General features: G+C 36.6%; 1 protein-coding gene across 1 annotated transcript in view; it reads right to left on the bottom strand.

The window, feature by feature from the left end:
• Positions 1–7,025: 7,025 nt before the first annotated feature.
• The window catches only part of Elp5 (Elongator complex protein 5), a 46,348-nt gene continuing 29,542 nt past the window's right edge, over positions 7,026–23,831 (bottom strand). Inside the window, exons 6-8 of the mRNA XM_090387769.1 lie at positions 21,871–21,957; positions 13,362–13,453; positions 7,026–7,134 (exon numbers count right to left, since the gene is read on the bottom strand). Coding sequence (XP_090243895.1) covers positions 7,044–7,134; positions 13,362–13,453; positions 21,871–21,957 — 270 coding nt within the window. The 3' untranslated portion in view covers positions 7,026–7,043. The remainder of the gene's footprint in view (positions 7,135–13,361; positions 13,454–21,870; positions 21,958–23,831) is intronic.

The raw sequence follows: 23,831 nt of genomic DNA on the forward strand, positions 1-23,831 counted from the left end.
TCATCTGATATCCATTTAGGCCTAAATCTTGAACAATATTTCTTTGGTATGAAAAGCCTAGTAGCTTCCAAGATTAATTCTTTGAATGCTTCCCATTTTGAATTTGCTGTTGGTAACATCTTCAGTTGGTCCCACTGTATAGAATTTAAATACTGTCTCAGACCACCATAGTCACCTTTACGAAAGCAAAAACCCTTCCCTTTACCCTTGATGGTAGTTACCTCTTTGAGTAAATCCCACTTCAGCACACTGTGATCACTGATACCTAGTGGTTCCTTTATCTGCAGATTCTTGATGTATGAAGAATCACTACTGATAATCAGATCAAGAGTATTACTCCCTCTAGTTGCCTCCCGAACATGCTGCTCTAGAAGATAATCATCCAATAAATCCACAAAAGCCTTGCTAGTGTGTGAGTGACCAACCCACAAATTCCAGTCAATCTCTGGGAAATTAAAATCCCCCATTATAAGACTCTCTGATTTACTGGCCCACTCTATTTCTCTGCACAATTGCTCATTATACTCATCAGATTCATTACGCCTATAACACACACCTACTCTCATTTTTTCCTTTCCCAGTGCTTATGTCACACCAAACAGACTCAACATTGCATTGTCCACCCACATCAATTGGATACACTTCCTTAGATTTTATGTGTTTCTTAACTAACAGCATAACCCCTCCTCCCTTCCTCTCCTGTCTATCCTTTCTGTACACATTGTAATCTCCAAATTCCAGTTCTGTACTGCTTATGTCTGTGTGACACCATATCTCTGATAATCTAACAATATCTGCCTTTGATGTTGTGACTAGCACTTCAAGGTCATTGAATATATTTACTATACTCCTAGCATTGGTATACATGCACCTGTTTTTACTCTTAGTTACCCTAATACAGCCCATGTATTTACTTGTTCCACTATGACTCCCAGCAGTCCTGGAAATCCTCATTGCCTTGCTTTCCAGACTGCTGTTTCAATTGCATTTCAATAGAAGTAGTACAAGAATCACTTTTACCTCTGCCGGCGGCTACTGTTAATCTATCAGTCCGTGTCCCCCACCACTTTGGATTATAGCTTAATGGATAATGAGCAAATTGCTAGCTTGTGGGGATACAAGAATCACTTTGGATTATAGCCTAATGGATAATCCAAATGGATAATGAACAAACTGCTAGCTTGGGGGGATACAAGAATCACTTTTACCTCTGCCAGTGGCTACTGTTAATCTATTAGTCCGTGTATCCCCCCAAGATAGCAGTTTGCTCATTATCCATTAAGCTATAATCCAAAGTGGTGGGGGAAAGTTATGAAATTAGACATGATAAAAATTTTGTTTTTGCTCATATGAGGTAATAGGTTATTTTAGTTAATAGCTTGAATTTTTTCTTTTGTATAGTATACCTCCAGGGAGAGGGCACTGCCATAAACAGTAAATTATTCTAATACCTCCATCTTATCTTTACTTGCTCTTACATGTGTTAATAAGACAGTATACAATACCCTTAGGTATTCTTAATTTAATTCTGTTCCTCCTTCATATAGTTGGTTGGATCCCCTTAAATGTTCCCTATGTTCAGTTATTGAATAAACAAAGACAATAACAAAACAAATTTTCTTCAGATAAATTGAAACATATACACTGGTGTTCAAAGAAAGTGCATCACCCCTTATAATTGTAATTGTCGTCCGAATAACGTAAATATATGGCAATATTTCTTACAAGTTGCATGCATCAGACCAGATTGACATGCGTAGGTGATGATGTAACATTGCATCAGCTGTTACTTTCAGCTATATAAGCACGCACAGCAAGAGTTGCAGTCATTCCTTGCTTGTGTCAGGATGGCGAGTTACGTGCAGTTGACGCCACGAAGAAAGAGTGCTATTGATGCTTTATGTGGGGAAGGATGTTCTTTCCATCATATTGCTTATAGAGTGTCTTGTAATCAGTCGATAGTGAGTAGATTTCTTTCCAAACTCAAGAATACTGGTTCTGCTGATAGGAAAAAAGGAACCAGACACAAACAAGTTTCTACGCCAAAACAGGAATGTGTTTTGAAGCGCTTATGCCTTAAAAACCGTAAAGCTTCTTTGTCTGAGCTGAAAAGAGAATGGGAAGAACCTACCACTCCTGTATGTTACTGCACTATTAGCACCAGTAACAGTCAGAAGATGCCTCTTCAAAAATGGACTTGTAGCCCGCCGTCCTAAGAAGAAGCCCCTCCTCACACAAAAAATGAAAAAGGCCTGATTAATTTGGTGTAAGGAACATGTCAAATGGACCCCCGAGCAGTGGAAGTTAGTTATTTTCTCAATTGAGAAGAAATTCAACCTACATGGCTCTGATGGGAGACAAACGATTCGCCGTAGACGTGAAGAATACTATCCAGACTGTATGGTGTCTACAGTGAAATTCCCTACCAGCCAAATGATATGAGGGTGCATTTCGTATCGCAGATTAGGTCACCTGCAGTTTATAAAAGGCTCCGTAAATGGATACCTGGCTATGCTGGAAGGCAAATTGCTGCCAACCATTAGAGACCATTTCAACCTACCAAGTAATTGCATCTTTCAGGATGACTCTGCTCCTTGTCATTGGGCAAAAAGTGTAAGTAGGCACTTCTGTAGTTACTTTATTTCTGCATTAGAGGTTTGACAGTAATGTGTTTATATTTGTTATAGGTGAAAAAATGGTTGGAAGAACGGTCCATTACAAACAACTCAGCTGGCCAAGAAACAGCCCAGACCTGAATTCTATAGAGAACTGTTGACATCGTGTGGAATCTGCAGTTGCCAAAAAAAAACCAAAGACCCTTCATGAACTTCAGGAAGCCATAATTCATGTTTGAAACTATCAGTTGATTATCTTCAGAAATTGATTTGTCAATGCCTTGACAGTGTGCTGCTGTCATTAGGGCCAGAGTAATCAACTAATATTCAACTAAATATTAGTTTGCACCTGGTGAACTTTTCATTTAACGTGATAAAGTGAAGCAAATTGAGGGCTTCCGATAACATTTCAGCCATAATTCTCATGTTTACCAAAACTGTTGTATAAAGGTTGCAAATGCTCATTTTGGAATATTTTGAGAGCACCTGTCAAATTACTTAGCTTTGCCTTAACTATTAATAAATATCTTCTGTTTATATTTGTGATGCTAGTCATTAATGTAACATCCCATCACGAAAAAGGGTTAGAAATGTGAAATTCCTAGGTGATGCACTTTCTTTGAACACCAGTGTATATCTCATCAAAAGTCATATGGCACCCATCTGATTACAGGAAACTGACTGAAAATATGCAAATATTTTTGCCTATAAAGGTGACTAGAGGTTCACTAATAATTCATGTCAGTTGCATATGTAAAACAACGTGCAAAAAAGGCTAACAGAGTTTCAGAGAAGAATGATAGTTGAATGTCACATGGAAATGTTTGTGTATAATCAGGAATTAAACATTACCCAAGCTGACAGTTGGCAAGGTGCTGAAGAAAGAGAGAATCTAGAGGTGACATTGAACTCATGAAATGGCCAAGTAGAAAACAAAATACTTTATACAACATGCTGTAAGAGGATTAGTTACCTCATCTTGCCATCACACTCAATAGACTCTGAGTTTAGGACTGTGAGCAGACACAGGCAAACGTGTTTCCATGGTGTAAAAGTTGCATGCCATGAATTTTCACAGACCAGCTGTAACCCACAGATCTTTAATAACAAAACTAATTGCTCGCTAATTTGCATTTGTGCAATGCACACTACACATGGGTGGCAGATCAATGGGAATCAGTCCTATGGAGTTACACTACACCAGGGATCAAACTCAGAAGTGCTCAGTGGCCACAGAGACTGCTCTTGGGGAGCTAGAGGGCCACAAATGGTTTATAAGTGGCTTGTGCAAAAATGCACAGTCTCATAACTATTAGCATTTATGATGGTTTGTATAACTTATAAATTTTATTTAAATTTTATGTTAGTGTATCTCCTTTAAGTGTCACTATTTGGGTTACTTATATGCAATAAAATGTGCTGTGAATGTTGACAACACTTAGGGGCCAAACAACAAATGCATAAGGGCTGCACATGACAGTTTGACATGCCTGCACTACACACTTCCAGTCTGATGGACATGTTTGGGTATGGGGAATGCTTATTATCCGAGCACATTGGCCCAGATGTGATCTCAGGGGAGGGCTACATGGTTTTTTCTCCTGGAAACTCAGATTTTTTTTAATCAGCAAACTGAATGAAGAATACTTGCAGTTATAGACAATATACTGATGCTGCATAGCCTTAGTTGCTTTGGCAATCAACCACGCTACCCAGCTGTGAAAAGCTGGTATCATGACTTGGAATATTTCTTATGATACAGACTAGGTCAACTGGTTACAATATGTGGAGCCACAAATACTCAGGTAGCACATTGCATATAAGCACTATCCTCCCCACACTGGGTAGAAAAAGCCTAGGTTATAATCCTATCAATGACAAGAAGAATTTTTATGAGCTTTTTTGACAATGTAGCTCAGTTAATGTCTTAGGTGAGGGTTGTGTGGTTTTTTCCTCCTGAAAACTTGGGTTTTTCATCCAGCAAACAGACAAATCAACCATAGAATACACACAATTTACAGACAATATACGGTGCAATATGGTTCAAGTCACTGATGCACCTAAAACCAACAACAACAAATGCTGTATTTTACATTGATGTTCTGAACAATTCTGTGCCTTACATTGTGGCAATTTTGTGAAAGTGTCTCTTACCCCTTCCAACACAACGGTGCTCCATGTCACGATGTAAGGATTGTGAACGTGTGGAGCTGTTATATTGGAAAACTGCAGCAGACAGCCATGACAACCCAACTAAATGTTTTTGGGATGCCTGGAATCTAGAATTAAGGCATGGCCAAGATGGCCTTCCTTGCCAGAGGAGCTTGTGAATGCTATAAAGGAGTGGAGCATAGTAATACCAGATTTTTACCAGAAATGAGCCAGAAACTTTACATGGCAAATTGATGCAGTCATTACAGCCAAAGGCTTAGGGCTAATATACTTAAGTGTTCATAAGTGCCCAAACATGTGTCCTTTTACACACACACAATCCTAAAAAAAAATAAGTATTCTGACACATCCTCTCAATATACTGAATTGTGCAAAGGAGATGTGTGAGATGCAGAAACAGGTTTAAAAGTGCATACAATAGCAGAAATATTACAGATGACTCGTTGCAAGGCATTTTATGGAGTTTCAAAGAGGCATAATCATTGGAATACTATATTAGCAATTTGTCACTACATGCAACAGCCACCCATTTGCACTATGCAAAGTCAGCTGTAGTTGATGTAGTGAAAAGACGAGAGAACAAATGGTCAAAGAGTTGGGTAATGGTAAAAAAAAAAACTTAATAGATAGGAATCACTGATCCTTGAAGAAGGTAGTGAAAATGAATCAAGTAACATACTTAGAAAGTGTTATATTGGAGCTTCAAGATGTACACACGAGTGTCCTCCATGAATGCATCAATAATCTGTAAGGAGCCACACTGCATAGAATTTCATGGCAAAGTTACTGCTCACAAGTGCTACATCATGCCAATGAATGCCAGATGTTTTTTGCAGTGGTGCCTAGCCCATAATTCTTGGATCATGGAACAGTGACAAGTCCAGGGAAGTTAGCAGTCACATTACACAGTCTTCAGATCAGTCAGTTGAGTGTGCAGAATTTTTGGGGAATGTCATCTACTACATTGGACTGTGCTCACAGTAAGTTCAGAGGAGGTGAGGATCATGGTGTGGGGGCTGCTTTTTGTGGTTCAGACTTAGACCATTGAGCATAGTTCTAAAAACTATCAATGCCAAGCCACACACTTAATTCTTGGATAATTCTGTGGTACTAGCACTCTGGTAGTTCTGTGGAAATGGATCCCCCCATGTTCCAGCACAATAATGTTCCATTTCATATAACATGAATAAAAACTAGGTTTGACAAAAACAAAGCCCAACAATTTACTTTGGCTAGCTCAGATTTCAGATCCAAATCTGATTGATCGCTTTTGAGATGAGCTGGAACACTAAATTAGAGCATAACCAATATGCCCTTCTTTTACAGACTGAACTGGCAATTGCAGTGGGTGAGGAACTGACAAATTCCTGCTGCCAACTACAAGGAAACTCTCTGAAAGCATTCAATAATGTATTGATGCTGCCAGTGGGTTCAAAAGGCAGGCCTACACTTTATTAATTTGTTCATTAAAACTTGTATTTCAAACATGATGGTGTCCAGATACTTTTGGTAGAACTGAATGTATACCTAAAAAGTATTTTAGCTCAAACTCAAGATTTAGAAATTATTGTAGTCATATGTATTCTATCTTCCAAAAAACATCTGGAAATACATCTGTTTGAATCAATGTCATTGCCACTCACTTCATTAGTGGTCTCCCTTTGGCCTCTGTGACTCCCCACTCCTGGGTACGCTTAAAATTAAATGTTTAAAAACACAGTCATTGCAGCTCTTGCAATTGACTAACATCGGAAGGTCTGCAAAATTCTAGCCAACTAAAATTCCTTTTAAACTTATACTTAAGTCTAATGAAGTATGGTATGAAAGTGCAGCATGCAACCAAAACTTTACCCATGAATGTTTGGTCCAATGCAAATTATAAAGGTTGTATTTTAGATGAATTTTAATGTTATTTTCAAACCCAACCAGAACTTCATATATTACATGGATGTTGGGTACAATGCAAACTGTACAGTTTTTATTTCAGATGAATTTTAATGTTATTTTAAAACCCAAAATTATGTCATACTATTTATTTATACAGAATAAAATTAAATTACATTTCAATGGTTATTTAATAATAAGGTTCTAAAAAAATCTTTCAAAATTTAACATTAATGGAGGAAGGGGTAGAATATAGCAACAGTGATGTGCAAAATCAAAAGTTATGCTTCAATACTAATGATATCTCAAAAATATAAATAAAAAAAAAGACTTTACAACTGTACAACTTTTTATTTTTACATATTCAGACCTTTATATATCTAAGTCATCATCTGGATCATCTTCATCAAAATCATCTGTTTCATCCATCTGGTAAAATATATTCCCTGTATTGTTTTTTTTTCTAAAAGATGAAACCAGTTTTAATAATAAGTTACTTTATGTGTATTTATTTTGAATATGATTATCAAATTTAATTGTATAAAGCAGGATTGTCAAACTGAAATACTTGTGGGTGCTCATCAGTGGCTCTTGAGACTAAAAGGTCACACGGATGTGTAATATCAGAAATGCCACATGGATGTGGCATTTCTGAAAACTTTTTTTTGTGTTGGTATGCACACAAACATGCAATCATCTGATTAGCAACATTTGTTAATTTTATAAAATTTAGTTAATCTCCTGTATGTACCATTATATTCACAAACATTTGAGCCACAAATGCTTGAAGGCCTACAGTTTAAAATATCCCTGGTATAAAGTACAGTTGTCTAGAAATTTAATATCACATATCACATAAAATGCTTATACTGTATATTAATATATAGGTACAAGCAAGAATTATTTCATTATATATTGTTGCAACATATGTACCCAGCTATATTTTGTTTCCCACCAAAATATTATAACTTTTATAATGGAATGCAACTAATAGCAGAAAGAACCACCTCCAGCAGACATGACAACAGAAATCCTGCATGGTATGGATCAGACTGTGTACATAGGTGTCTCTGCTGATGTCATTCCATTCCTGTTCAAGAATAACATTTAGATCCATTGGTGGTTTAGATCTACTTTAGATGCATTGATCCAGATGATGTGATAGATTTAATGAAATTTGCATCCAGCCACTGTGCAGGCCGTCACAGATGCTGCATATTGCTGGTATGCTTTTCTTACCATTCCTGATGGTAAGATGTTCTCAATTCACACCTTGAGAACCATGACACTGTTGTTTAGGAACAATCTGTTGTTGTACAAAGGCATTATAGGATGAGTCAGGCTTTTAAGAATGTTGATATATCTCCTAGGTGATACAAAAGTTATTACACACCTGAAAGAATTATGAGGGGAACCATGTTGTACCACAAAAAGTCTCCACATGGAAACACCACCACCAGAAGACCTGCTTGGAGTGCAGAATGCATTCTGGATCACTTGCTTTGTGCATTTCCTCTACACTCTCGTGCACCCATCAGTGCTAAATGAACTATGATTTGACTAACCACATCAAGAATGTGGTTAGTCAAATCAATGACCATTGCCACCATTTTTGACACTACTATAAACAGGTTCATCATACAGGAAGCTTGTGAATTACTGTAAGGCTACAGAGACCCTATGTGTTGTGCTGGTGAAAATAGGTTCCTGTCATCTACTTTTAAAGATTTTGATGATTGTCTGCTGTTGTTATTTGGTTTTTAGGAGCATTAGCAACTAAGGCCATATTGCTCCGGGATATGCGGTGGTCATTCCCTGACCTTTCCGCATCTTCCGTATTTGGTGGTGACGGGCTCGAACCCCGGTCCAATCAAGAACCGTGTGCTACATGCACTGCTGCTCCTTCCCACCTGGCTATGGAGGCGCCTGATTGTCTGCAATGCTGTCTTAAAGGCCAGACATGGAGTATCTTTTAGCCAGACTTCTTTCCATTCCTGGGTTTGGGTTTGTTCTACATTACCACTAAATGAAAACACTTAAACACGCTACATATTGATAAAGACAGTGTTCTGCTACCCATAACAATGCATCTACTTCATGAGAACTTTTTTTTTTAATGAAAACCACAAACATGAAGGTAATAGAACCTATAGTACTCAGTACTGTGCATGGGTAGAAGGCTGAGAAGACAGAAGATACTTGTCATTAGACTTGAATGAACACATATGGCGTGACTCTCACAACACTGACTGGCTTTTTCACAGTATACCTTTAATGATTCCACTGAAACTCCTGTAAGCATATAGCAGTGGTCTCCAAACTTTTTCGGTCGCGCACCCTTATTTTACTTAAAAGGACTAGCGTGCACCCCAGAATAAAAAAATTAAATATATAAGTTTAATATTTTTTTTTTTTAAATTTATAAATCATTTACACAGAAGGCATTATATCTAAAATCACATATAATTTTAAAAGATCACAAATAAAACACAAAACAAAATTAAACTGAAGTTCAAGCACAAAATGATATGAAATCATTAATGTAACAAGTGTAGTAAATGTAATGTAATACTATTTGTTTTATTTATAAATAATTTACATGGTAAGCATTATATCTAGAATCATATATATTAAATCACGTATAATTTGAAAAGATCACAATCTAATTTGATGCAAAAATACAGAACAAAACGAAATTGAAATTAAAGTACAAAGTGGTATAAATCAAAACAACACCATTTTTTAGTGGGAACAATGTGCTTTAATATTTTTCATTATTGCTTGGTTTCATATTTTGGGACACAGTTACCCGAAGGTCTGGTTCCAAGTTAAGTTTATTTCTAAACGTGGTTTTAATAATAGTCATTGCAGAGAAAGTCAACTCACATAGGTACAGTCAGTCCTCGTATAACACGTGTTTACACTGCACGAATTCGATTATACATGATTTATAAATAGGGGAACGATATCTTATATAACACGAACCGAATTCGCTTATGCACGATTCGCCTTTGTGTTTACAAGAAATGGCAGTCGAATGCAGAATCACCGCAACTGAATGCAACACGATAGGAATGAAGAGAAGATTTTGAAAATGTATTTGTTTTTTATATCAGTGACGGGGAAACACATTTCACCATAATAACGTAAAAACTAACACAATTCCAGCTATTGGTATAATCGCAAATGCAATTAGATCAAGTTTACTATCAGTTTATAACAGATTCCACTAGCAGAAACGCAACTGGAAATTGTTTTTATTGTTTTATGGTAGTAACCCCTAGAACTGTGCTTTAGTAAAATGTGAGGTGTTAATAGTGTATCTCTGCCTTTACGGTGTTGTTTATTCAGTTGCTACATGCGCGCAGCTTTGTTTATGCATATCAAGCGTGCCTCCTCGTTTTGTAATTGTGCTTTATTCCCTAAAATGAGTAAAATACTTAAAAGGTGTGAAAAGGAAGCGTCCTGGTATAGACACTGCAGATTCAGAGAGAAAAAGAAAAGCAATATCGATAAACAGAGGTGGACTGGTCAAAAATTCTTACCCGGGAAAATTTATAGTGGCCTCATACTATGGTTTATGGCCAAAATCACACCGACCTCCGGCCCACCGGGGTTTTCCCGGTAAGGCTTATGGCCATTCCGCCTTTGTCGATAGAGAAAAAATATGAAATCGAATTGTGAAACGCTTTGAGCAAAATGAAAGACCATGTGATATTGCACGTGCTACAGACCTAAATGAGGCAATGCCGAGAATTACAAAGAATGCAGAGAAAATAAAAACAACTTTCATAGCAGGAACAACTCAAAGTGTAATTAAAATCCATTAGATTAAGACACAAAGAATTGGAAGAAATTAATGTTTGGATAGAAAATCAAACAAAAAACAAGTTTGCTTACGATAGAAGCAAAAGCATTAGCAATATTTTATTACGTAATAGTCGTAATAAAATATGTAAGTATTTTATTACAATTATTTATTGTATTTGGTAATGTTTTGGTTACAAATGTGTGTTCAATCTTGGGTGGTCGGCACCTAACCCTATTTTTCCCATAGGGCCTGTTTATATTGCACGAGGGTTTCTAGGAACACAACTATCGTGGCGCCTCCGTAGCCAGGTGGGAAGGAGCAGCAGTGCGTAGCACACGCTTCTTGATTAGACTGGGGTTCGAGCCCGTCACCACCAAATACGAAGGACGCGGAAAGGTCAGGGAATGACCACCGCATATCCCGGAGCAATATGGCCTTAGTTGCTAATGCTCCTAAAAAAAAAAAAACAAATAACAAACCAAATAACAACTATCGTGCTATACGAGGACTGACTGTACATTGATCCAAATGGAAGGATTTCATCGCTCGCTCTACTCACCAAATCACTCCATGGATCGTCTTGCACACCCCACTTTGGAGACTACTGGTCTATAGTACCACGTGATCAAGTACATTACAGACTACCAAGGCCTGACGTAGCTGAGTGGGCAGAAGCAAGAGTGCAGTAGCACACGCTCTTTGAGTGGACTGGGGTTCAAGCCTGTGACTGCTAAATAGGATTAACATTTGTATTGATGATTTATTGTAAACTTCACTGACCTGGTGGTTGTGCCAGAGTATAAACAAGAACATTATTTAATTTTTTTTTTTTTTTTTAATTTATCTACAACAGGAGTGCATGAATGTTGAACTGCTTGATTCTCTAATAAAATTGAAAAGAAATGTATGTGCATTCAATTATGATAATACTGATCTACCTACAACATAAGTTAATTCTAAGGCAGACAACATTAAAAAAAATTAAAAAAACAATTAAATGCGAATTCAATATATGCAGTGTATAAAAGCATAATTTCTATTGCAGTGAAATTTGTAAAGAAGCAAACTAAGTCTGCAAAGCAGTATTATTACTGACATCTCATATGGCAAAATTGTTCACAAGTATAATTGTAATTGTACACAGTAACAAATGTATGTTCCTGGACCTTAAAGCTCTGCATACTTGTTTCTTCCCTAAGCAGGGCCAAACACCATTTTAACATTCTGTGTATTATTGTGCTAAATGTGTGCATAAGGGAAATTCTTCTTTGCATTAATGCCCAAGGTCTACATGCAAGTTCAAGCAAGGCTCTCCTTATTCATTATTTGCTTTTAGTTTGCCAACTAGATTACTAAAAGTTAATAATTAATTACTAAAATTAATAATTAATTTTTAGTAATTTTTAATTAATAAAAATTAATCAATAAAACTAACTTTTGTCTTATTGTTATTTCTTATACTGTGGATTACTGTTTAATTATTTATACCACTTCTTTTAATTGGTCTTTAATTTGTATGCTAGCTTTTTCTCTCATTGCTTTTTATTTACCTCATTATCAACCCCAAGTCAGTTGTGTGGGATTGATAATGGGATAAATAAATCTGTCTTTTATTTACCTCAATATAAACCCTGAGTCAATTGTGTGGTTTCTAAGAGATCACAAAGGTTTTTTTTTGGAGGGGGGGGACTTATTAGAAGGAATGTTCAAAAAAGTGGGCAACATTTATTTTACCTTAGCATTAGTAGAGGCATACGATACAAGAAAGCAAGCTTATGCAGCATCAGACAAAAAAAAAAAAAAAAACACCTTAAAACAAGATTCCTTCTAATAATGTCCACCCCTTCTTTAGCTCACATTGGTTGCTCAGAAACTTGGCATGGTTAGCTAAGGGTTAACATTAACCCTTGGGTGCAACTGGCTGCATTGTGATGGTCACATTTTGCTGTTTTGTTTTATGGGATCCTTATGAAACAAACAACTTGCAATAATAGCATCCAGTTGGTGAGACATCCAAGTCTTAATCATGATTCCCAGCCACAGTGGTTATGCTTTCTACAGGAAGGAGAGAGAGAGAAACAATCAGTCAAAATTTTCTGACTGAAGTGTTAATAATAAATAACTATATATGCATGATTACACAGTGATCTGTTAGCATTCCAAATTGCTATAAGTTGTTGGCATTGCACAGATTGAGAAGACTGACAGTGCATCGATTATCAATGCTCTGAACTCAAACTGTGACAGTACACAGTTTGAGTTCAGAGCTTTTGAAAATGTCTATCAATTTACATTACAGACAGCATGATCTAAATGGAAGTTAAATAAGCTCTGTGGTAGAGTACTAATAGGATGACTGAAATAATATCTGCCAAAAAGGGCAGAAATCGTAAGGAGGAAGTTGTTCTTGCTTGGACCCGCATAGGACAGTCATCTGACACATTCTTTCTTGCTGAGGGCTGATGATCCTCCCATGTGTGAGTCCTATGATACAGTTTTATCCCTGTAACATATTTTAATTGTGCCCAGATTTTAATAATATGTACTTTATCACTTGTAACCATCTGACTGACCCTTATACACTCAGTTAGATTTTATCCGACAAGACAAAGTGTCAGCTCTTTTTAGTTTTTTACATCTTATTAATTTATATACATGTATATAAAATAAGCTTTATATTTTTAGAATATATACCGCCCTTTAAACTTATACTTAATCTTTTGACCAGGTAACCTCTTTCAAAGTTACCGGAATCTATTTTTACCTTTGTCTTGCTGCATAATAGCCACTGCTGCTAATGCACCAGAAAAATCCAATCCAAAGCCAAAAAGGAATAAAGTTTTTATGATTGTTACAAAACTTTACTAAATGGACCTTACCTGAGATATGGAAGGACTACTTGTTCTCTAGCTAATTTTTCATCGTCTTTCAGACTCAGGTTGAACGTTAAATTAGCTGTTGGGTCTGGTTCCTGCAATAAAATTCAGCATTATTGTTGTGACTGCAAAATTTAAATATCCTTATTTCCATATTCATGTTAAAAAATTGTTCTGTCATCATCTGGCACTGAACTAAAACATTTTATTTAAAAATATTGTGATTTGGTATTTCAAGGTGGCTATCAAAAAAAGCATAATATTGATAATAAAGATAAAGTTGATATCTTGAATAATAACAGTCAAAGAGTAATGCTCTCTCTATATATTTTTACTCAGAAAAATATTTCTAAAAATATGGGGTCCGCACAACAAACTGGTACATTTCTGATCATACCTGTTTGGCAGCAAAATCACCACTCACTTTCACAGATGTATTCCAGTGCTGTAATAGTTTTTCTCATTACATATACTCCACATCTATCTTTCCTTATTTGCCAGCTTTTGGATGATTTAAAGAAAGATTACACTAGCATTTTGAAAAAAATTCACTGATGTTTTCTCTAAAAAGGGTGTTTCTAAATCATTTTCTAATGCTGATTTCAAAAATGAACTGTTTGGTTCTATCACATCAGATTTCTTCAAAAATCATGCAAGAAAACTAAATTTTACTCAAATTTTTATTAATTTTGGTAATTTTTATTGCATTGCACTGAAATTTTAACAAAATGCTACTTTTACCAGACTTTTATATTTAAATATGTTGAAAACACTATTAAAAAGGCAGTGTGGTAAAAAGTCCACTAAACACTCACCTCTCATTTTAAAAAGTGATCTATGATGGATCAAATTTTTGCTGCTTTGATTTTCTTGCAGATTCTTCTACTTTACAATCCCTTTTCATCATTCAGCAGTAGTCAGCCATTATGGTGACATTCCACCTCCCTGGTACCTCATTTCTATGTCTTTAATGTCCTGGTGAAACCTCTTACCCTGTTCTTCACTAACACTTCCTAAATTTTCTGAGCAGTACGTGGGAGTGTAAAAAATGAGAGATGAGTGTCACTCATGTTGCAGCTTGAAGTTTGCCAACATAATCTCAACTATATTCTTGTAGTCTGGATCCTTGTTCCCTAAGAAGTTCTCAACAACAAACCTGAACCTAATCCATGCCTGTTTTTCTCTTTTATTCACAGTTCCCCTCAAAATCTTGGTCCCTCATCAGTTTGCAAATTTGAGGTTCAACAAAAAATACTTTGTTTTAGCTTCTCCTGGGTGATTGATAGGAATTTAGTACAGAGGTAGTTGAAGCAGGGGTAAAGCTTTTCCTGAGATAAATCTTTCACAAACTATTTCATCAAGCCCAGTTTGATGTGCAAGGGTGGAGGAGGACAATTTTGAGGTTTACTAGTGGTTTATGAACTATGATTATTTGATCTTTGAAACTACCCCTTTTTGGCCAGACCTTGACATCCCAGTGCTTATTCCTTGCCTGCCATTCACACAAAAAAGCAAGGAATACACAAGGCCAAATTGCTGTCCAAGTAACATGCCTATCATTTTAAAGTCAGCACAGACCAACCAACCAGCCATGTTCTTCATACTTAATATTTTTCAACAACTTCAAGTTGTTATGTGTTTCTTTCAAATGCACATTCTGTGCATTTGAAATTGAGGAGCAACGCAACTTTGAGACTCCTCTTTGAATGAGTCAATAAAATTCTCCACTGTGTAGGACTATAACTAATTACTAAATAGTTCATTAAGTCATTTATATTACTGCAGAAAACCATAGAATTGTCTTCAGAAATGTAGGAGACTAGTTCTTATTCTCTGTGTCTGCGCCACCATCAGAAAAACATCTCATTGGCTAGAAGATTTTTTGACTTAAGTCTAGAATAAAGGAATTCTGCAGTTCGTGCTGTGAAAACAGTTGAAGGCTGTACTCAATGTCTCCAAGCATGTAGACTTCATTTTCATCTTCAGATGCTTCACTCTCTGCTGTTACATTATCCAATGTAAGTGGAGGGCACTTAATCAGCAGGTTATCTCCATGTGAGACTGGTCTAATGGCAAATGGAATATTAGGATACACAATGCCCTTCTTACTCTTTGCATTGTATCCCTCTACATTAACTAAGCAAAAGTCATAGTCATCACAGTGTTTTTGTAGGCTCCCGCCAAATCATGGGAATTGCAAATGGCATAGCCGTCTTTTTACCATTTTTCTACAATCTCAATGCTTCAACACAGGCAAACTTTATGTAGAGCCCATTGTTTATCATGGTCACTGAGTTTCCATAAATATAATAAAATAAGTTTGGATTGTTCAAACACTTGCGTAAAGATATTTTACTCACTTTTCAGCACAAGTTCCTTGCCTGCCATTCACACAAATGATAATCTCAAAAATAAACACTGCTGCATGGAGCTCTCAAGGTCAAGGAAAGAATGACTGAAGGCAGTGTTGCCAACATGTAAAGATTTAGTTTACAAATTCCCAGCATTTACTTTTAACTTAATGCATTTAATAATATAACTTGTGACATCAGATTAAGTAATTTGTGAAAAAATGGCACATGCTAGAAAAACAATGAATAACCTTTCTGAAATCAACATAAAAACTGAGTTAATTATTATTTTACAAACATCAAAAACCATGCAGATTGGTGTTACTATATTTTAAGACCCCCATTTCAAAGAAATCAATTAAGTGGATATTACAGTAGTTGCACACAGTGACAAGGACTTGCTGATATCAACAAATTTATTTATTTTTTTAAGAAGAAGAAAAATTAGTTTGGTAAATTTGGAACTGAACTATGAAATGAATTTCAATGTATTTGGACCTGTGTGATAAAAAAATGAGGTAACATTATAATTGCTACTTCAGCAGAACAGTGACAATGGAAATGAAAATGTAGAAAAGCACATTGCAGTTTGTTATGCAGAAATTGAACATTTGTGTGAGAGAAAGTGGAGAATATATCAGAGAAAGGATGTGGGAACAGTTTTCCATGGTACAATGGATTTGTGATTTATACAGGTTGTTTCAAAAGTGATGGTCAATAATTTAAAGGTGAACTATACAGACTACACTATGCAAAAAAAAAGCCTAGTAAACATGGGTCCTTAAGTGAATCATTTTCAAGATATTGCACATTTCTAGCTGGGATCCACCACTGACAAGGTGAACTGTACAGAGTTGGGATCCACCACTGACTTGTTTGTTTAGGTTAGGTTATGCTCATTCTCTCTGTTTCCCCTCTCTCAATGCTCTGAGATGTAGCAGACATACTAGTACTTGTCAAAGGATATCAACATGGAAAGAGGTTATAGCAACGAAGAGTATGCGGACATGCGCTTCATGTATGGTAAAGCCAACAGCAGTGCACATGAGGCTGCACGTTTGTATCAAGAAGCATTTCTCTGCCTACGGCAGCCCAACAGGTGCACATTCATCAGGGTACATCAACACCTTAAAGAACACGGGCGCTTCGCACATGGAGTACGAGCAGGTAGGCCCAGAAGCATAACACCCGATGTTGAGGAAAAGGTGTTAGAAAGAACATCCTGTAACATGTAACATCTGTAAAATCCTGTGGTGTTGAAATCAAAAATTAAAAATGTATTATCTTATGTTTAATAAAACCACCCTTAGCAAAGGATTTACAGCTTTTTGTTAAACTAGTGCTCCCATAGTCAGTGGCAGATCTTAACAGAAAATGTGCATTATCTCGAAAATGGTTCATTTGCAGTCCGATGTTTACTGGGACTTTTTTGCTTATTTTAGTTTGCACTTTTCACCTTTAAATTATTGACTATCATTTTTGAAACACCCTGTATAGAGTCAACAGCTCTTCAGAAGAAAAGTAATGCTGGGAATGAAAGAGAAAACTTAATTTTGATGTGCAGAAAGCAATATTCATGACTTACTTATGCTAAGAAAAGTCAGCATTATTCCCAATAAAGAAATGTGAACTGAATGTTGTTTGAAATGAGCATGTAGACTATTTCACTATTAATCAAGGTTTCTACTCCACACTGGAGATCAGCATTTCAGAAAATGGTATGAATATTTGAGAAGCTGTAGCTGTTTGCACATAGCAAGATTTCTCAAACTGGAAGGAGGAATATTGCATACTATCATCAGCAAAGCTATGGACAGGATTTCAAATAAATGATCATTAATATATGGGAGGAAAAGACTAGCTCAGAGAATGAAATCTTAGGAGACTTTGCTATTAGCTGAGATTTGGAAGACAAGTGCCAATGAGCAGACAATGAGTAGTCAAAGAGAAAACTGGCTATCCAATTTCAAAATGACAGAAGACAGACCATAAGATGGAAATTTATTAGAATGTTTTAATGCGCTGTGCCAAAGAGGATCAAGAGCCTTAGAAATGTTGGGAGCAACTGCATGAGTTTCTGAACTTTTCTGTGAAATATGCCCAAAGATGAGTAACATAAGCCAAGATATCACCAATGAATCAATGCTGATAAAATCCATATTGGTTATAATTAATCAGACAGAAGGTTTCAAGATGGGGTAAGAGTTGACAGTTAATGGATTTTTCCATTATTTTGGAAAGAGTTGAGGTAATTACAATGGGGCTACAACTGAAGTAATTTGTAAACTTTTCTGGAATTAGTAGGATATAAACAAATTTCCAAGAAGGAAAAACACTAGTGGAAAAGAGAGCGTAAATGGGTAACACAAAGTAGGAGTTAACTTTGCACAAGTTGCAAGAACAACTGGAGAAATGCCATCAGGATCTGAAACTTCTTGGTATCGAGATTTTTTAGGATTATTTTGATGCTTTTAGGAAGACCAAGGGAGACCAAAAACTGGCAGAGTTTTTGGCAGAGGTGAAAGTGATTCACCATCTAGCCACTAGCAGAGGTGAAAGTGATTCTTGCACTGCTTCTATTGGAATGAGCAGAAGCCTGAAAAACAAGATGCAGGATATTTCAGAGACTGCTGGGAGTCATTGCTCTACAAGTAAACACATGGGTTGTGTTAGGGTAGCTAAGAATAGAAACAGGTGCATGTATACTTGTGTGTACACCAATCCTAGGAGTTTGGTAAATAAATTTGATGAATTTGAGGTATTGCTCAAAGCATCAAAGGCGGATATTGTTGGGATATCAGAGACGTGGTGTCACACAGATATAAGGAATGCAGAACTGGAATTTGGGGAGTACAACGTCTACAGAAAGGATAGACAGGATAGGAAGGGAGGAGGGGTTATGCTATTAGTTAAGAAACACATAAAATCCAAGGAAGTGAAGCCAGTCAACATCGCTGGACAGTGCAATGTCGAGTCAGTTTGGTGTGACATAAGCATTGGGAGATCAAAATTGAGAGTAGGAGTGTGCTATAGGCCTAATGACTATGATGAGTATAATAAGAAACTGTACAGGGAAATAGAGTGGGCCAGCACTTCAGAGAGTCTTATAATGGGAGATTTTAATTTCCCAGATATTGACTGGAATTTGTGGGTTGGTCACTCACACACTAGCAAGGCTTTTGTGGATTTACTGGATGATTGTTTTCTACATCAGCATGTTCAGGAGGCAACTAGAGGGAGTAATACTGTTGATTTGATCATCAGTAGTGATTCTTCATGCAGTAAGAATCTGCAGATAAAGGAACCACTAGGTGGCAGCGATCACAGTGTGCTGAAGTGGGATTTACTCAAAGAGGTAACTACCATCAGGGGTAAAGGGAAGGGTTATTGCTTTCGTAAAGGCGACTATGATGGTCTGAGACAGTATTTAAATTCTATACAGTGGGACCAACTGAAGATGTAACCAACAGCAAATTCAAAATGGGAAGCATTCAAAGAACTTATCTTGGAAGCTACTAGTCTTTACATACCAACTAAGAAATATTATTCAAGGTTTAGGCCTAAATGGATGTCAGATGAACTAATGAGACATATGACAGAGAAGAAAAATGCATGGGATACATACAAATTAACATGTGACACAGAAGCCTATGATACATACAAGTTGATCTGTAACCAAGTTACAAAGGAGGTTAGGCAGGCAAAGACAGATTACAAGAAATCTTTGGCAAGGGATGCAAAGAAAAACAGCAAAGAGTTCTTTACTTATGTAAACTCTAGAAGGAAGGGGATGAATCAGATTGGTCCACTTGATATCGATGGGTCAACTGTTGATGATCCTGCTCAGGTAGCTAACAAACTAAATGAATATTTTGCATCTACATTCAAACATGAGGAGTTATTCAGGAATTCAGGGGAATGCCAGAGGTGTATTCAACTGTGGCAGTAAGCTAGATAATCTTGTAATAACTGAGAGTAAAGTGGAGGAGAAATTGTTGAAGATAAACACAAGAAAGCACCTGGGGTAGATGGGATCTATCCAGTTATATTAAAGGAGGCAGCAAAGGAAGTAAGCAAACCCTTAGCCATAATTATGAGAGCTTCCCTGGACTCCGGGGAGGTACCCATGCACTGGAGATGTGCAAATGTGACCCAATCCACAAAGGAGGATCAAAAGGAGACACAGGTAATTATAGACCTGTTAGTTTAACTTCTGTTCCAGGGAAATGAATGGAAGCACTGGTTAAAGAAGCATTGCAGGATCATCCACACAAGGCTTCAGTTATAGCTTGGACACAGCATGGGTTTGTTAAGGGAAAGTCTTGCCTGACCAATTTGATTGGATACTATGATGCAGTCACAAAAGAACTGGATGCAGGGAATAACTTTGATATTATATATTTGGATCTTAGAAAGGCTTTTGATACTGTTGCACATGGAAGACAAATTGGAGCAGTGTAGCATTGGAGGAAAATTGCTGCTATGAAAAAAGGGATGGTTGAGGGGGAGAAGACAGAGAGTGGTAATCAATGGACACTGCTCATCGTGGACTAATGTTATTAGTGGAATCCCTCAGGGTTCAGCGTTGGGTCCATTGTTGTTTTCTGTATTTATAAATGATATTGATGATGGTATATCAAGCTTAATGTCCAAGTTTGCAGATGATACAAAGGTTGGCAGGGTTGTTAAGGACACTACTGATGCTATGCTGCTGCAACAGGATCTGGAAAGGTTGAGCAGATGGGCTGAACGGTGGAAAATGACGTTTAACATTGACAAATGTAAAGTACTACATATGGGAAACAGCCACCCCAGAGCAACGTATCAACTCTGTGGTACTACACGGACAGTGGTAGAGAATGAAAAGGACCTGGGGGTAATTGTGCAGGCAGATATGAAGTTCTCTGAGCAGTGCAGACGGGCTGCAAGAGTAGCTCATGGGGTCTTGTCAATGATATGCAGGAATTTTTCTAGCAGGGATAAGGAGGTGATTATTCCCTTGTATAAGGCAATGGTCAGGCCACATCTTGAGTACTGTATACAGGTCTGGAGGCCTCATTTCAAGAAGGATGTAGAGCTGCTGGAACGAGTACAGAGAAGGGCAACAAGATTAGTAAATGGAACAAAGGGGCACTCTTACGAAGAAAGGCTTAAGTTTTGCAAATTACAGTGTTTGGAGACTAGGCACCAGCGAGGTGATCTGATAGAGGTGTATAAAGCTTTGAATGGTTTGAGCATGCTCAATGCTGATGGGATTCTTCCTGTTGCTCAGAATAATCACCTGAGAGGGCATAAATTCAAATTGAGGAAAGACAGATGTAGGATAGACATGCGGAAATTTGCCTTTAGCCAGCAGGTAGTTGGTTGGTGGAACAGACTTCCATTCCTTTGTCATGGAAGTTGATAGCCTAAATAAATTTAAGGCTCAGCTGGACAGGTATTTCGAACGAACGGAGGGATGAAGTGGAAGTGGTTTTTTTTTTTTTTTTTTTTTTTTCGGCTGATGCTGCATAAGCTTGCTTTCTTGCATCATATGCCTCTACTAATGCTAATGCTAAAAATCATCAATGCAAGAGTCAGAGGAAAGATAAAATGTTAATAAGGTTTAGATGAGGATGCAAAGAGAATCATCAGGATGTAACACAGGTGAGAGTATAAAAAAAAAAAAATTAAATTTTCTGTTTGTACTCCGGCACGACAACCAAGTCAGTAGAGTTTACAATAAATTGTCAATACAGATATTTATCATATTTAGTAGTCACGGGCTTGAAATTAAAATATAAAGTTAGGCCCAGAGCTTTGGCAAGAGACCACAAGGTTCAACTACTGCCATTTGGGTGAGAAGGTTTTCTACTCTTAGGCTTTTCACAATCAAGCTTGGATTTATTAATAACTTGTTTACAACTCTTCCATAGTTTAGGTAGTCAGAAATTTTATTTACAAATTTAACACCCTCTGAATGTATAAGCAGCAGAGACAAGGTGGTTTGAGAATGCTTAATGCAATTTTATGATTTTCAAAACAAAGATCCAGTGATCCATTTGGATCACTGGATGTACTACTGCATAACATATACAATTATAATTCCTATATATATGTATATATAACTCTTTGTTTACATATTTTATATAAACTTTTTTTTTTTTTTTTGGAATACTTACCTTATCTGAAACATTTTTTCCCTTAGCAGAGTCAAGAGACATCATCACTTCTAAATCAAAGGAATTGTTTACTGTGAATATAACCTCCTGTAAAAAACAAATCATGCAAAAAAAATGAGGTCATCACTTCCATAATACTTTACAGCTTCTAGGTGGAAACTAAAGTCCATATCTGTGCAGATATCTCACAATGGATACTATCATGAAAATGTATAGCAGACAGTTTGAGAGTCACGATTGCATTGCTCCTGGTGTCAAATTTCAAAGTTTCAGAGATTATCTGCTAATTATCAGATAACAGAAAAATGTCAATTAGTCACAAATTTAGAATATCATCAATTTATTATAGCATTAATTATGACTAAAAATATCTGCATCAATAATGCTTGTGCTGATAATAGGGCATGTTGATGAGATATAATTCTTGTATTTTAAGTAACCCCAGAAGAAAAAGCCCATGGATATGGGTCAGGTGACCATGTAGTCATTCTGCATATCCAATATGTTCAATCCACTGCTCCAAAAGGTGCAGTTTAATCTTTGTTTGATTGTGAAGATACTATGTGGTAGACAGCATATGAATGGTCAACAGCCAGAAAGGCTGACAAAGTTGTACATCCATACCACCTGTTCTTATCATTCTGTTTATAGCCTTACTGCTTGTTCTTATCATTTTGTTTATAACTGTCCTTGTAAAATTTCATACCAGGGATGCTATCATGAGAATAAAACTGTCTAGTATGGAATTGATATAACAAACTATATGTATTATAACCTTATTACTATCCATTCTTGGAAGATTTATCTGGATATATAAACTTTAGTTTTCCTCCAGTATAGTTTTTTTACATAAATGTGGTGGGAAAATAAAAATCTTTTATCCATTACTGCAAACATTGAATATATACTAATGAGAATTCTGAACTTGTAACCTTTTTAGAAATGCTCCCAAAGCTACTTCCTGTCATTTGAACAATTAAAGTGGAATACCAGATTGTTTTGAGCTTCTGATAGCTGAAAAAATCCATTCTTGTTTTATTTATATTTACTTTATCAGAAATAAAAAGATTTCTCCTTTATGGTAAAAATCCATTCCAATCATTCATGTCCAATCAATGGGTCATTCAGTATACAAAATCAGAGCTTCAAAGTAGTCTGAGTGTTAGCATTAGCATTAGTAGAGGCATTTGATGCAAGAAAGCAAGCTTATGCAGCAGGTAGGTAGTCTTCAGTGCAGCATTAGGTAGTCTTCAGTGTTGTCACTGAAGACTACCTGCTATCTGAGGGACCAGTTAGTCCTGAAACAGGATGTCATAACAGTGCTTTAGCTTTAAATAAAAATGGCTAATTAACCTTTTTTGTAAGCCCTCTATTTAAAGTAGGGCAATACCAGGGGAAATCACTGCAAAGTGCATTATCTATGCAATTTAAATCCTGCTGGCTGCAAAAACATATGAAAGGGCAAAATACTCCTGCAAACCTCTCATCATCATCAGCCATTTTCAATCCACTGCAGGATGAAGGCCTCTCCAGCAACTTTCCAGTTCTTTCTGTTTCATGCAATGGCCATCCATTTGCTACCCACAAACTCATGAATTTCATCTGTCTATCTCAGTTGTTGTCTTCAAGGATTTCTTCTAGCTCCTCTTGGGTACCATTCTGTTATTTTCTTAGTCCATCTGTCAAGTCATCATATCTTCAAGCTATGTGTCCTGCCCAGGACCATTTTAGTTCTTTAGTTTTGAGAAGAATGTCCTTTTCTTGAGTTTGCTGCCTAATCCTTGTATTTCTCTTCTTATCTAACAGTCTGATTCCCAATATAATCATTCCATTCTTCGCTGTATAGTTCTCAGCCATATTCATCCTTTAGTCCAAAATCCTTACTAACTCTGCATAACTGATTAAGATTTTCCTCTAATTCTTTGTGTTCGTGGCTTATGACCACAATATCATCTGCAAAT

The sequence above is a fragment of the Mastigoproctus giganteus genome, chromosome 13 (genome assembly GCF_048544385.1).
Source record: "Mastigoproctus giganteus isolate SK-2022 chromosome 13, ASM4854438v1, whole genome shotgun sequence".
Classification (NCBI taxonomy): domain Eukaryota; kingdom Metazoa; phylum Arthropoda; class Arachnida; order Uropygi; family Thelyphonidae; genus Mastigoproctus; species Mastigoproctus giganteus.